Source organism: Pteropus medius, unplaced genomic scaffold (genome assembly GCF_902729225.1).
Source record: "Pteropus medius unplaced genomic scaffold, Ma_sr-lr_union100, whole genome shotgun sequence".
Classification (NCBI taxonomy): Eukaryota; Metazoa; Chordata; class Mammalia; order Chiroptera; family Pteropodidae; genus Pteropus; species Pteropus medius.
This window is the reverse complement of record NW_024340701.1, coordinates 352,992-367,604: the sequence shown is the minus strand read 5'-3', so window position 1 is coordinate 367,604 and position 14,613 is coordinate 352,992. Positions and strand designations below refer to the sequence as shown.

The 14,613-nt window shown below is 48.0% G+C and overlaps 2 protein-coding genes and 1 pseudogene across 8 annotated transcripts in view; 1 reads left to right on the top strand and 2 right to left on the bottom strand.

Moving 5' to 3' along the window:
• Nucleotides 1–4,597: 4,597 nt before the first annotated feature.
• On the bottom strand, nucleotides 4,598–4,955 carry LOC120618942 (transmembrane protein 230-like; annotated as a pseudogene).
• A 2,459-nt stretch (nucleotides 4,956–7,414) lies between these two features.
• Nucleotides 7,415–10,195, top strand: HYI (hydroxypyruvate isomerase (putative)). Of its 2 annotated transcripts, none has more exons than XM_039883567.1 (8): nucleotides 7,415–7,687; nucleotides 7,764–7,875; nucleotides 8,948–9,062; nucleotides 9,272–9,350; nucleotides 9,436–9,485; nucleotides 9,607–9,658; nucleotides 9,778–9,912; nucleotides 10,033–10,195. In XM_039883567.1, exons 1-8 carry the CDS (start codon nucleotides 7,489–7,491, stop codon nucleotides 10,092–10,094), a joined length of 804 nt encoding a protein of 267 aa, XP_039739501.1. In that variant the 5' UTR covers nucleotides 7,415–7,488; the 3' UTR covers nucleotides 10,095–10,195. The 2 variants fall into 2 exon arrangements, with proteins under 2 accessions (XP_039739501.1, XP_039739494.1); XM_039883560.1 differs by having other exon boundaries at nucleotides 7,420–7,687; nucleotides 9,589–9,658.
• Nucleotides 10,196–10,376: 181 nt separating this feature from the next.
• Nucleotides 10,377–14,613, bottom strand: part of SZT2 (SZT2 subunit of KICSTOR complex) — a 50,073-nt gene continuing 45,836 nt past the window's right edge. For 3 of the 6 annotated variants that reach the window (XM_039883437.1, XM_039883425.1, XM_039883449.1), the window contains 7 exons: nucleotides 14,223–14,436; nucleotides 13,708–13,861; nucleotides 13,436–13,558; nucleotides 12,913–13,318; nucleotides 12,661–12,777; nucleotides 11,185–11,253; nucleotides 10,904–11,047 (listed from right to left, as the gene is read on the bottom strand). In XM_039883437.1, the coding sequence (XP_039739371.1) occupies nucleotides 10,904–11,047; nucleotides 11,185–11,253; nucleotides 12,661–12,777; nucleotides 12,913–13,318; nucleotides 13,436–13,558; nucleotides 13,708–13,861; nucleotides 14,223–14,436 (1,227 nt within the window). Of the gene's footprint in view, nucleotides 11,048–11,184; nucleotides 11,254–12,660; nucleotides 12,778–12,912; nucleotides 13,319–13,435; nucleotides 13,559–13,707; nucleotides 13,862–14,222; nucleotides 14,437–14,613 lie in introns of those variants that run through there. The other 3 variants (XM_039883430.1, XM_039883417.1, XR_005657409.1) reach the window with 2 other exon arrangements.

Genomic DNA, 14,613 nt, shown 5'->3' with positions numbered 1-14,613 from the left:
CTCTCATGAATCCATGTGATACGAACTATTACCGGTAAATTGAGGAAATAGGAAAGTTAAACTCTGAAGCCTTGGAAATGCAGGCTCAGTGGCTCAAAAAATAGAGTGACACTTGAATGTTGATATTCTTAAATCTAGGCAGCTGTAACTGAACACATGGTTGGACATGAAAATATAACATAATATATAAAATCTGATTTGAACATGTTGTTTAAAAGTGATAAAAAGACTGGTAGCTCAAAATAGAAAGTTAAATAGAAATGAAGATGCTCTTATATTAGAACAAGGTAAGAAAGCCTTAATGAAGACTGGGCGAAATAAAAAATATCAGCATAAACTCAGAACTTTGATAAAGATTCCCTCTTAGACACTAAAATCTCTAAGTTGCTGTGGGGTCCATCCAGCATATCACTACAAGTGGTATGAAATTATATAAATTCATGAAGTGATAGAATACGTAGCCCCAGTGTCCAGGGTTCAGTTCTTTACTTTTTTTTTTTAAACCAAGAGAACCAAGTATTTCTTGAAATGTGCGCAATGCTGGATCTTGGGATGAGAAATATAAGTTAGTTCTGGGGCATCTTGTTTTTGGAAAGAATTAAGATGAAGCGGTGAAGGTCAGCTGGTTGGTTTCCTTACAGAGGTTCTAAGAACTGAACACAATGCCTCTCAGTTTTCTTTGCCACATCGCTCATACGTTAGCTTTATTTTCTTTGGCTCATGTCCCCATGAGGTATGGTTCTATTAGAAAGGAGAAAGGAGGGAACAGATGTCGCGTAGGCAATCTACAATGTCTGTAACAGGAACCATGATTGGTCCAGCTTGGGTTAGGTGCCCACTCACCGACCAATCACTGTGGCTCCAAAGAATCTTCAAAGACAGCAGCGCTCATTTACACCTTAGGTAAAGAAGTGGTGAAAGTGATATAGTTCCCCCAAACAAGAGAACTGTTCCCAGAAGAAAGAGATCCTCTATTAGTTATCTATTGCTGCTAACAAATTATACCAAAACTCAGTGGCTTGAAACAACGAACGTTTACTATCAAAATGTTTCTGTAGGTCAAGAATCCAGGTGTGGCTTAGCTGTCTCTGACTGAAATCTTGTCTGTCACAAGACTGCAGTCAAGGTGCTGGCCAGGGTCCAATCATCTTTAGACCCAGTAGGAGTGGAACTGCTGCTTCCAGGCTTATTCACACTGCTGTTGGCGAGCCCCAGGTCTTTGCAGCTGTTGGCCGGAGACAGCTCCTTGACCTGTAGGTCTGATAACAGGACAGCTCACAAGATGGCAGATGGTTTTTCTCAGAGTGAGTGAGTAAAAGAGAGAGGGCACGCCCAAGAAGGAAGCCACAGCCTTTTCTGTAAGGTAATCTCTGAGGTAACATTGTCCCACTTTTGCTGTATGCTATTTGTTACAAGTGAGTCGCTAGGTCCAGCTCATATTCAAGGTGAAGGGGCGCGAAAATCAGGAGGTAGAGATCACTGGGGACCATTTTATAGGCTGCCTACCATAGGTTCTGAGCAGATATTGCAATTAAAAGACCACTATATTGAGCACTCACATGTCGAATCTAAAAAGTGGTAATTATAGTTTAAATGCAAACAAGCTGAGTCTGAAGAAAAACCTTCAGATTATGATACAATGAGAATGTTAATATAAAATGTGCTAATGGGTGGTAGTAATACACATAGGTGGTAGCAATGAATACAAATATTTATTAAACATGAAACAGATACAAAATGGTATTTATAAAATATACGTAAGCTATAAAGAACAGTGATAAAATGAAGATATATGACCACACCATCCGGTGTAAGAGACGGGGGATAGAGTTTCTAATGTTACTCTCATCCCTCCCCCTTCAGAGGTCGCCATCATCCTGAATTTTGTGATCATCATTCACTTGCTCTTTTTCACAGTTTTACCACTGATGTTTGTATCTTTCAGATATACGAAATATGTTGTTTGGTTTTCCCCGCTTTTGACTTGATATAAATGAAACCATACTGTATGTATTTTTGTTATTTGCTTCGTTCACTCAAGATTACGTTTCTGAGATTTACGCATTTCCCGTGTTCACACTGTTTTCAATCTGACCCAAACTTCACCAAGCTCTTTGTGTATTACTCTAACACAAGAGCGAACTCAGTTTTATCATTTGAGCCACCAACTTTCTCTTCACCTTTATATACAACAGTGTATGGCTATACCGCAACTCATCTATATATGATTTGGGTTAGTTCCATATTTTTGCTAAATAGTGCTGCTATGAATACCACTGAACTTATTTCCTAGTACATTTGTGCAAATGTTTCTCCAGGGAATACACCTACAAAAGGAACTGCTGAATCAAAGGTGTATAAATGTTCAGCTTTAAGAGATAATACCACATTGTTTTCCAAAGGGAAAACAATGATTTACACTCCTGTCACCAATAAATGAATGTTCTAGCTGTTTCCAGTCCATTGATATCATGTGATTTTAAAACTTTTGCCAATCTGGAATTTCATTGAAGTTTTGATTTGCATTTCACATGAGTCATATTTTTCACCAAATTGGCAAGTGCCACCTAGTGATCAAATGAGACTCTGAACTGTACACTCAACTGTTAGCCATTATCCATTCAACTATTTACAAATATTCCTACCTTAATTGTCACACCTGTGCAAATTCTTTGGTTAAGAGTTAAATGCAAAGAATCAATATTTGTAATAATAACCTAGTGTAATACCTATGTATAAGGCAGGGGCTCCCTAATCCCCAGGCTGTGGACCAGAACTGGACAGTGGCCTGTTAGGAATTGGGCTGCAGAGCAGGATGTACGTGGCAAGCAAGCGAGCAAAGCTTCATCTGTAGTTGCAGCCACTCCCCAGGGCTAACATCTCCGTCTCAGCTCCACCTCAGATCATTAGGCATTAGATTCTCATAGGAGCACAGGTTCCTGGTGCCAAAAAGGTTGGGGACTTCTAGATAAGGTATAGATAGTCAAATGGTGAATAAAAAAAATAATTTTCATAAGCATTGTTCTCCTTTTGTATTTATTTTGATATATTAAGTGAAGGTGTTCTGAGGGAATTAAGGGGAAGTGAGTCATGCGCATCTAGTTTATACACCATCTTTACTGCCCTAAAAGATATACAAGCAAGGGAGTGGACCACAGGAGTTGGACAAATTTTGTTCCTGGTACAAACCCTGGCAAATGGTGGTGCTTATAAAGTCTTACACAGAATTTGCATACTCAGAGATTTACCGTGAAGTATTAATAAAGGAATTCCTTTAGATGTTACTCTGAATGGTCAACATTGGATTGTAAACATGCTGAAGTTGAGACTGATTAAATTGTTAAACTGAGGTCACATCCTGTTGGACTACACCCAAGAAACACGTTACAGGACAAGTCAAAGTTCCAAGTATAATGCCAGCTGCAAGTGGGCAAGAAATCAGGTGATCTGTAATAGCTGATGTCAGCCTGTTCTTAGAGGCAGAGCTGAAGAAATGGAACCTAAGTACTTGGGTTAACTATGAGATCAGCCTGGCCCCCAGGTGTGAGCGGGCAGTGACAGAACAGTGAAAGTCGGATGCTCTTAACGTCGCACTTCAAACATCCTTCTGTCAAAGCTAGCACAGACCAAGATGATTTCTACTCATGTACTGTTGGAGTATAAACTTACAACTTTTTTTTTTTAGATTTTGATATTTTAATTTCTTTTGAACATAAGTCATTTTTTGCAAGTTAGGAAACAGAATCAAACGAAGGCAGTCGCGTCCTCTAGGGATCCAGGCCAAGTCTTGCGACCTTCAGCAGAATGACGTAATATGAGGTGCTAATGATGAGGTTATAAACTCTAAATAACAACCACTTATCTACATTTTTCCTTATGAAAAAGCCAAAAGTCCAGTCCTTAAAGGCATAATATAAGAACATCATGACCCAAATTACATGGCAAACCTACTGGTGAACCAGATCAGAGCTGGCCAAGGATTGGTCAACAGAGAAAAGTGTTTACATTTTGAAAATTTGCTCTGAGAGTTAAAAAATTACTGGTTGCTGTTAATAGGAAAGCAGGTCAAAAAATATTATAGATACACTCACACTGATATTTGATTTTGCCAAGGTCTTCCACTAGAAAACGAAGTTAGAGATGAGAATAGCGGATAAGACACTTAAATATTTTCAAAATAAATTACTTAAGTAATAAGAAATTTGGCATACTGCATTCTTTCATTTGCCACAAGAACTAACTGACAATGAAAACTCCTGAAAAGAAATGCTCAACTCCAAAAAAGGGTGGTGGCAGCAACACTTCCTACTATAAAATAACTTCCCGCTTTTGCATGCAATTAACACTGCTATTCTTCCATGACACAGGTTCATATGGAAAACTTGTCAGGAACTTTGCCAGAGCCAGGAGATGAAAAATAGAGCATATCCTACTTAGCTTTATAAGTTCAGTTAACATCTTTAGGATGAACCCATAAAACCTAGCCGTTGTTTTGTTAAACGTCTGCAGAATTCCTTAGACCTCAGCCATAGTTTCTGCTCAATATCTTAAAGCTGGGCTCAGTCCCATCTGACTCTTCTCAGGGCCAAGGTGGATGCTAGTCATCAAAGTCTAGAATGTCATTGTAGGAGTAACCCCTGTAGCCTCTGGACACATAGTAGGCGACGCATAGGAAGTAAAATCCCGACAGGAGTATTAGAATGCCAATGACGAGGACCAGAATGGCCCAGTCTGCCCCCCTCTTTGCTGGTATAGCCCAAAAGCAGTTGGGAGCCTATGAAAAAGGTGCCAATTAAAAACAGCACTGTAGCAGACACAATGGCCTCATATGGGATCTTAGGAGGGCTTTTCTTAAACTGAAGGTTAATGCAGCCATCCTCCGTGCTGGAAAGCCCTGAGTATTTCACTTTACTACTGGGGATTCCAGTAGCCAGGTTGGTAGGTGATGACATCATAACACAGCCACAGCTACAGTTGTAGTGCCGCGTGAGGCCACTTGCACGTGACAGCTTGCTTACTGTTGGAAGCAGGGATGTCCAAGCCCTCACATCAAGCCTCACCCAATTCACCTTACAGAATTTTAAAAAAGGAATTTAGCACAGCCATGAGGAATTTGAACATGTTTGTTTTTTTGGCCATGTAATTCCAACCTTAGGAATCTGCCTAATGAGAAGGGGAGACTAAGTCAGGGGGAGAGGAATGGGATTGGATGAAAGATAGAGAAATAGCAGGAAGGGAAATGAATTTGTGTAGGAGTCTGTGTGTGCAGTAAGGACAGGTAAGGGTGGGTGGTGGGCTCCCAGGTCCCCTCCTCCCCAGCCCTCTCTTCTCACTTCCTTGCCAACTCCTGGCCTCAGCTTTGGGAGGGTGAGTGGTAGATAGACAGCATACTGAGCCTCCTCCTATCACAAAGAGCTAATTAGTAGGAAATTTGACATCTTCGTCAGGTCCAGTATTTTCTTTCAACATCATAGACTAACTTTTTGCTTACAATCCATTACAATTTTATGGAACTACTATTGTAAACGTGGCCCCTTGTTGACCCAAACATCGTAATGTGGCACATGACTGTAAAGGACTTTAGGCAAGACCTAAACACTGTAATGGACATTTCTACAAAAGAAACCTAAGGAAATGGTTCAGAGAGGGAACTGAGAGATATATGAAAGTGCTTTTATAGTGCGCACACACACATTGAAAATCCTAATGTCCTTCAACAGAGTAGCATGATAAATTCTGGTCTGTCTAGATGTGAAACAATGAACAGCTAATACAATGACTTTGAAGATATTAAGAAACATAAGTATAAAAATTAAAGAAACTTCGGCTAAAATTGGAGTTGGGAAGGCCTGTAGAGTATGCTCCCGTCCCCTACCACTCACCACCAATTATTCCAAACAGGAAAAGACATACCTTGCATCTCCGACGGGATGGTGTAGTTACCTTCCTACTCTGGTAGGAAGTATATTTCTCTTCTTGCCCAGCATATAAGCCCAGTCAATGGAAAACGCCACAACTCAGCCAATGAAAAGCCACAGTCACCCCGAACTCTTACTTTCCTCCAATAAGCTTTCACTTTTCTCCTGCTAATGACTTTTTTCAGCACCAACGTGAACCCCGGAACTAGTGTACGATGAATGGAAAAACTATTTTTGAAGAAGCGGCTTCACTTCACAGCCCTGGTGTTAAAACTTAGCAGGAAAAACTCAACCGCCAACAGAAACGCTCTGCTGAAATGTTAAGAAAGGGAAAGCAGACTTATATAGGGAAAAGTTTCCGCCACGAGTCCCTGATTGGTGGGTTCTCATGGAAATGAGGACTCCAAATCCTCACAGTTCAATTGGTCCGAAAAACACTATTCTGATTGGATGGAATGGAGACACTCTGATTGATCAGTAAAGATGCAAATATTCAGCTGGATTGGATTGGGGAAGCCTCACTTCTATTGGTTGGTTTCGGATCCTAGGCGCTCTCTTATAAGGGTCGACTCAGCAGAGAAGAGCACAGTGTAGGAAGCTTGACAGTGGGACCTGTGGCTTCCTCCCTCCCCAGTTGTAGCGAGTGCGTGCGCTGTGAGCATTGGCTGCTAGACTCTGGTTGTGAATTTGAGCTCAGTTAACCTCGTGGAATCCTTTCAGGCAGGTGTATTCTCAGAGTCAACATTTTCTTGCCCTACTCGCTACATAAGCCTTCCATCTTGATTAACTCCTCCCTATAGCTCTTGCGAGATGTTGCTTGATTTATGAGTTGTTTAATAAAGCCAATTCTTCAAATTTGCTGGGTTGAATTTTATTTTTAGCACAGGGAAATGATCACAAAATATTAAAAGAAAAGCAGGCCATAAAACCGCATATACAGTATGATCAGAATTTTCTAAGAAAAAAACTGCATGTTTATTTTTTAATTTGGGAAAGTTAACAGGTATGTGGTACAAAACTGGTGGTTTAAATGTTCATCAGGTCATACAGCTTTCAAATGTTCCATAATGAATGGATGCTGTTTTTATAATGAGTTAAGTACTAAGTATTCGTTAAAGTCCTTTTCCTTCATTTTAACTGGGCCTCGGAAGCAGGCCAGCTCTTTCTTGCCACCCCAACCTCCGCCAAAGGAATGCCGGGGCTCCCCACCTTCTCCCAGCATTGGAATGCCGGGGCTCCCCACCTTCTCCCAGCATTGTCCTAGCGCGCTGCCTTCGCTCGGCCCTCTCGCCTTTCCGTGCACTTTCCCTAATACTCTTTTGAAATATTTCACTTTTCTGGGCTGTTCACGGTTTTTACAACGCCTAGCTTTTCTAACCAGAAAAGGCCGAAGGAGAGCTCCAGGGCCGACTCGCGGCACCAGCGCGCCCCCGCTCGGTCAGCTCAGGCCTAGCCTCTCCGCGCGCTCCTCCGCGAGATCCTGACACGCCCTCCCAGCCTTCCCCGCCCCGCGCCCGCTTCCGCCTTCCCGCCGCCCTGGACTCTGCCCCACGGCTTAGTTCCTGCGGTCATGGCTCCGCTGCGCTTCTCGGCCAATGTGTCATGGTTGTTTCCCGAGCTCCCCGGCCTCGCAGCGCGGCTCCAGGCTGCGGGGCGCTCGGGCTTCAAGGCGGCTGAGGTCGGCTGGCCGTGCGCGGAGCCGCCGGAGGTGCTGGCGCGCGTGGCGCAGGAAGCGGGGCTGCAGCTGGTGCTTATCAACACGCCCCCGGGTGCGCTGTGGGGACCGGGGCAGGGGACTGGGGGCCAGGGGCCATACCCGGGGGCTGAGGTCTGTTCTCTCCGCAGGAGACCGAGAGAAGGGGGAAATGGGCCTGGCGGCCGTTCCCGGGAGGCAGGCGGCCTTCCGAGAGGGGCTGGAGCAGGCTGTGCTGTATGCCAAGGCTCTGGGCTGTCCCAGGTATCTTAGCCTCTCCTCTCCCTCTATGACCCAAGACCCTTCCGCACGTGGTTCGGGGTCCAAGAGCAGAGGACGCCTGGTTTTGAGAAGCTCAGGCGTCTGAGCGCACCGGCCCTTCTCCACCCCAGCAGTCCTGGTCCCTTGTAAATTCTTTTGTATTTTATGTCATATGTCATTCTCAGTTGGCAATTCTTTCATGCTCCTCTCCTGGGATCCCATGCTGGGAGCTCAGTTTGAGCAGAGAGCTAGCAACGTAAACAATAAACGAGGAAGGATCCATCTGAGAACTGGTCAATTCACGGAGGCTGTGGGAGCAGAGTAGGCACCTAACTGGGATCAGAAAAAGCTTCCTACAGATACAGATGTTGAACTGTGGCTTAAGGAGTGGGCATTTGCTTGAAGCATCCCAGGTAGGTATGCAGTGAGTGGCCAGAGGAAGGAGGAAGCTTGGTGTGTTCAGCAGAGTTCATGAGGCTGGAGAGGTAGTTTGGATTGGATGTGGCTGAGAAAGATTGGGTGGTGATGGGAGAAGGTGGAAGCTCAAAGTGGGGCTGATCAAATAAATGTCAAATCCTGCAGAGCAAATAGGCTGAGAAGGAACTGGCAACAAGGGGTCATTATTGGTGGGGGTTGGGGGCAGAAATCAGATGGGAAGAAGCTAAGAAGCAGATACAAGTAGACACAAGCAGTGTGGAATTCTTGAGAATGGTTAAGGGTCAAAATAATTTCTAAAAGGCGAGACTTAAGCACCGGGAGAAGGGCCACAGGAAAAGAGGTTGAAATTACAGGAGGGGCTAAGTGAGGGACTGAGGTCTCTGAGGCCTCTAGGCAGGAGGATCGGTTGACCCTCAGAAGGGCTGTGGGAAAGGACTTGGCCTTAGGTTGACACAGGAGTGACTGAGGGTGCTGGTAGGCCTGAGCATCAAGGCCAAGTGGTATGGACTAGAGACCAGTGGGGGTGGTGGAAGGGCTGGTATAGTAGGAAAACGGCTGGAAGAGGTGCACATAGGGAGCAAAGCCCATGCTTCTGGGATGGACTTCATAGCTCCTTCCAGTCCCATTTTCCCCACAGGATTCACCTGATGGCTGGCCGAGTACCCCAGGGTGCTGATCGAGCAGCAGTCAGGAGTGAAATGGAGACAGTTTTTCTGGAGAACCTGAGGCATGCAGCTGGGGTTTTGGCTCAGGTGAGACAACAGTGAAAACAGACACATACACATACTTAAATGAATGTGTCTGAGTGTGTGCGGAGGGCGGTGCAGTGTGGAAAGCAGTAAGGCACAAAGGTGATCACTGACCCAGGTCAGGGGAACTGGGAGTGGCTTGACCAGTGACTGAAAGATGGGGAACAAACCTGGGGGGAAGAGCTGTATTCACAGATCCAACGTGCTTCTAGGAGAACCTTGTGGGATTGCTGGAACCTATTAACACCCGCATCACTGATGCCCAGTACTTCCTGGATACACCCCAGCAGGGTAGGACCCTCAGCCTTGTGCCACCTCCTCTCTGATTCTTGCGCTCTCCTGGAGTGTCATGGCCCCCTCTTGGTTTCTTTCCCAGCGGCAGCCATCTTACAGAAGGTTGGAAGACCCAACCTCCAGTTACAAATGGTAAGTGGAAGAAAGGGAATACTCAAGAGGGCCTGTGTTCCCCATATCTGGGAAGAATGGTGGGGCCTGAGGGGGTCTCTCACTCTAGTAACCACTGCCCTAGGACATATTCCACTGGCAGATCATGGATGGGAACCTGACAGGAAACATCCGGGAGTTCCTGCCCATCGTTGGTGAGAGGATCCCTTTCTTTAACTCCTTCCTCTGCTATCCTACCCTTCCAACCCCCTGTATCTGTATCCCAGGCCTGAGCAGGAGCCTGGGCCCTACATCTGCCCACATCTGTCTCCAGGACATGTGCAGGTGGCACAGGTCCCAGGCCGGGGAGAACCTGGCAGCCCTGGAGAGCTGAACTTCCCATATCTATTCCAACTGCTGGAAGACGAAGGCTACAAAGGCTTTGTAGGATGCGAGTATCAGCCTCAAGGTGAGGGGTGGGTTCAAGCTCCAGGCCTGGCCCTGGGGAAGGGAGTACTGCAGGGACAGTTATTGGACAGGGGATGTTTTCCTTCTCATGGGTTGAGCCACTGCCTCCCTCTCCCTTCAGGAGACACGGTGGAGGGCTTGAGCTGGCTACGTTCCTACTGGGATAGGAGAGGCAACCCATAGGCTGGCCAGTGAGGTCCTGCTCTCTATCCACATGCCTCTCTGAGACAGTGAGTTGAGCATCCTGAGTCTTCTCTGAATTAAAGACAACCTGTTGAACATTTTCATATGTGTATGTTATTGGGGGACACATAGTGTCTAATCCTTCAGTTTCTCTGGGTCACATCCATCCTATTGAGAAGGGACATACAGCTCAAGCTCAGGTCCTCCAGTCTGTGCCAGTGTTGCTGTGGAAATGGGAGAGCTCTGAGCCCACCTCCTTGTGTACAGATGATACCAAGGGTCTGAGAGCAAAGGGACTTATCTATTGTCACAGCTGCTTCAAAGGCAGAGCTGGATGTCTTATCTCAATGGCAATGTCCAGCAGTGATGTCCCAGTGGGAAATGAAGACCAGAGGATGCAAGGTGGGAGGCGGGTGGCTGACTGCAATCAAAGACATGGAGGCAGGATTCGGGCAGAGGAGCTTTCAGGAGTGAGAGCTTGCCACCTGGTGTGAAGAATTCCTGGGACTCTACTAGGTAAGCAGGAAGGAAGAGTCCAGGGGCCTGAGACGAGGTGGGCACATCAGGGAGTTGACATGACTCTCCAGAACCCTGGGTTGGCAAGCAGCTGTGAGTGTTTTGGGACAGCAGCCCCTGCTGCCAGGGTTGCTGCACCCCTCCCCCTGCCCCCCCAGATATAGTCACAAAGCCTTTGGTATCCCTCAGTGTCTGGGCTTGCGTTGGGGCACAAAAAGGCTGGTCAGTCCTGCTTCAAGTGGGCAATCACAGATCCATGATTCAAGGAACAGTGACATTCAGTGGTCCATTCCTCAGAGGAGACGAGTCCAGAGGGTGAAACAGGCTGTGTTGATGACAGACTCAAGGTGGTGGTAGGTGGAGACCAGCTGGGCAGGGGGGCTCTCGCTGTCCTGAGGCTGTACTGGGAAGGGCTCTCGGAAAACCACTGTCAGAGACTGTGGGAACATGGTGGGAGTACAGTGGTGAAAGGAAGGCAGGGTAGGTACCCCAACCTCAGTGGACTCTGGGGTGGAACATTTGGGGTACAGCCTCCCACTATGCTGACACAAAGCCCCTTAAAGCCCATTCTCACCGTCTTTCCCAAGTGGGAATCCAGAAACACTAGCACAAAACAGTCAGTGAACTTCTGATTCAGCACAACCTGCAGCAAAAGACAAAATGAGATGGGAAGTGAGGCCTGTCTCACCTAAGGAGGCACAGACCCTCCTGAGGGCATCCTGGAAGTGGGACCAGTCTGAGGAAGGCCTGCTTCTATCACCACGCCCGACCCCACCTGCACTCTATGATTACCTCGAACCTCATCTCCAAACTGAACCTCAGTCCTCATCTTCACAGGCCCCTGGTTGGCCTGCCCAGCCTCATCAGAATAAAGGGGAGGGGGGCTTGATAGGAAGGTTCCTGAGGTCATCCGTCTAGAGGCCCTGTACAAAGCTGGCATTGAAGCCCAGCAATGATGGAGAGTGCTCTACCCTTGACCCCTCCTTGCTTCCTATCCTGTCCTGGGTCTTGTGTCTCTCTGACTTCCCCTGGGACTGTCCCCTAATGTCTGTCTGTCCCTGATGCTCAGCTTTGCAATCTCTCCCTGGGCGACTTCTTCCACTCCCAAGGCTGCAGTCACCTGTTCATACAGATGCTGCCTAGATCTCCTGAGCGCCAATTCCTGATGTCCACGTAAACCTTCTAGACTGTGGTCCTAGAAGGTCCTCATGGACCCCAGATTCAACTCCTCACCCTTCACCAAGCTAGTTCCTGTTTCAGCATTCTCACCACCCCCAGAAGCCTCCCACATCCACTCACAGCCATCCACATTACTGTGGCCTGACCCTCACAAACCTCGGCCTCTCTGGACAGCCCTTCAGAACACCTTGAAACTCATCTTCCCTACAGGCACTAAGTTGCAGGCCCCGTCACCATGAACCAACTACTTTTCTCCTGAAGTCTTTTCCTGAATGTCTCCTTTCCTGGACTAACACTCTCACAGGCCCATTTCTCTAGTCTCTTAACCCCCACGTGCACGTCCACCACCGTAGCTCTTCTACCTGTCCTTCCTGCAGTGCTCTCAATCTCTAATGGGCACACCAAGCACCCAGGGATCTGGCTAAAAGGCAGGTTCTGAGTCTTGGGTGTGGAGTGGGGCCTGAGTGCATTTTGGGAAGCTCTCAGGTGGTGTGATGCTGCTGCTGTGAGGGCTACACTTCAGGTAACATGGCTCTAAAGTTCAAGAGGTCCTTTCTGGGACTGCGGCCTCTAAAACCAACCACTGATGAGGTTCCAGAACATGGCCCTCAGCATCCCTAGCCAAGGTTTGTGTTTTTGTGAGCCTATGAAGGTAGAACCCCAGGTTGTTTTCAGTGAATCACATGCTGTGGCTTGATGCTCAGTGCTCACAAGGTTTTACATGTATCTGTGCAAGCTTATTCCATCTAGGCCTCTCTCCAGAGCAGAGCTTGTTTGGTCAGGCCAGGGCTCCTTGAGGGGGACACCTGTCATCTCTCTGGTGAAGATTTCTGCTGAGTCTCCCCTTTGAGAGGAGGGTCAAAGAACTTACCAGGTACTGAGTTCCCAAGTCTGGGCTCTGAAAATGGCGACAGCTCTGGGGAAAGCGGCTGAGGAGAACCTTGATCAGGCTCTGGTACCAGGAGACCGTCATAGACAGGAAGCAGTCCTGGGGAAGAGTCCACAGACCTGGCTCTGCTTTCCTAGAGCCACCTCTGAGACCCCTGCATCCTCCACCCTAGCTGCCCATGGAATTCCTAATATCCATCCCAGGCCTTTCTGGAGCTCAGAGCCCCTTCCTTACCAGCTGAGGGTCAATGTCTCCAATGGATTTGGCATGGACTGCTTCTAGGAGTTCCTCCAGCTCAGCCAGGGCCAAACGACCCCCTAGCCTCAGCCGATCAGGTCCTGGTGGCTCCAGTAAGAAGAGGCGCTTCCAGAGGGTGTCCCGGCGGCAATGCCCTCCAGCTAGCCGTACCAGCTGAGCCAGCTTCGCCCGTGCCACACCCACCTCTGCAGCCAGTGGGGGAAACAGAGGAGCTGGTCCAGGGGCCAGATCAGCTCCAAATGCCTCCCTAGGGCTACCAGCTGAGCTCCCAGGAGCCTCTGGCTCAGGGGGCAGTCTGGGAGGTTTCCGGAACCGGCGCATGTCAGCAGTGAGTCTGGGGAAGAGCTCTCGTTGGCTAGTGAGCACCACGAAGAACTGCAGCCTGAGGTGGGGAGGGGAGCAAGAGTGTGGTGGTTACCGCAGGAGACTCACAGGAAGGGCAGGGGGCAAGCAGGCTGGGCAGTAGGCATGTATAAGGTGGGAGGCGTGGGTCTGCGACCTCAGAACATGCCGCTCAGCCTCTCCTTGCTCCTCAAAGGGTGCAGCACAGTGACAGACAAGCAGAGACACATCAAAGTCATCCTGGTGACGAAGTCCCTCAGAGTCCAGGTAGGAGCCAGAGCTGTACAGTGGGGATAAGATGTTAACCCTAGGGTTCTAATAAAGCCAACCTCACCCCTCTGCCCAAGAAAACACGGGTCTCCCTACTGCAAAGATGGCCTCAAACAAAGCTCCACCAGCGTACGTGCTGGTGTCCCCTCTCTGCCTTACCTGTGCCATGCTGACACCAGGGCATACTCATTATGTTCTGGGCCTCCTGGTCGGGCCATCCGCAGTGGCTTCATGTGGTAGGAACTGGCATGATCAGCCACATAGTTGTACAGCTGATGGGCGGCAATGAGTGGTGTGGGGAGCTCCAGTGTCCCTAAAGGTCAAGTTACAGTACAATGAGCCTGGAATAGACACACTAATCTGGTTGGCTGGGGGGTTAGGAGTCTCTAAGGCTCTGACTGACAGGCAGACTGGCTCTGCCTTGCTGGGGAGCTCCTATGGAACATCTAGATGGCACAAAGTGGCTCAGGACAGAGGGCAGAGTACATAAAACAGAGTCTAAGCTTTGATATGAAACAGACCATAAAGTTAAGACAGAGATGTGGGGACAAATTCCAAATGATATGAGGTGATTACAACATGGGATAAAGAAACGAGGTCTGGCTCTGGGCAGTGGTCCCACCAACCCTGGCCTGGAGACACCTTGTGGCCTGTTCTTGCCATTAGGCACCGACCTTGGTAAATGTGATTGCGGCCAAAGTGGGGCCCATCAGGGTGGTGAGCCAGAAAGTGCCGCAGGAAGGTGGTGAGGTGGTAGCCGTGCCGCAGCACCAGGTGGGCACCCAGCACATGTTGGTGCACGAGGCGCAGGTGGAAGTCATAGCTGAATGAGTGCACATGCATCAGGTCCCGCACTTTGTCGCACTCCTCTGTGAACAGCATGGACAGCTGGGGAAGGGCAGGGGCCGGGTCAGGAAATGGGAACACAGGCTGACCAGCACATTCCCATTTTCCTCTTTCTCACATGGGAAAAGATAGTTCAAGATTTACCCTGCTGCTGTGGGCCCCCTTCTGCCAGAATAGCTTCTCTGGTAAGTCCTCGTTATATTCTTTTTCATGCTGTAT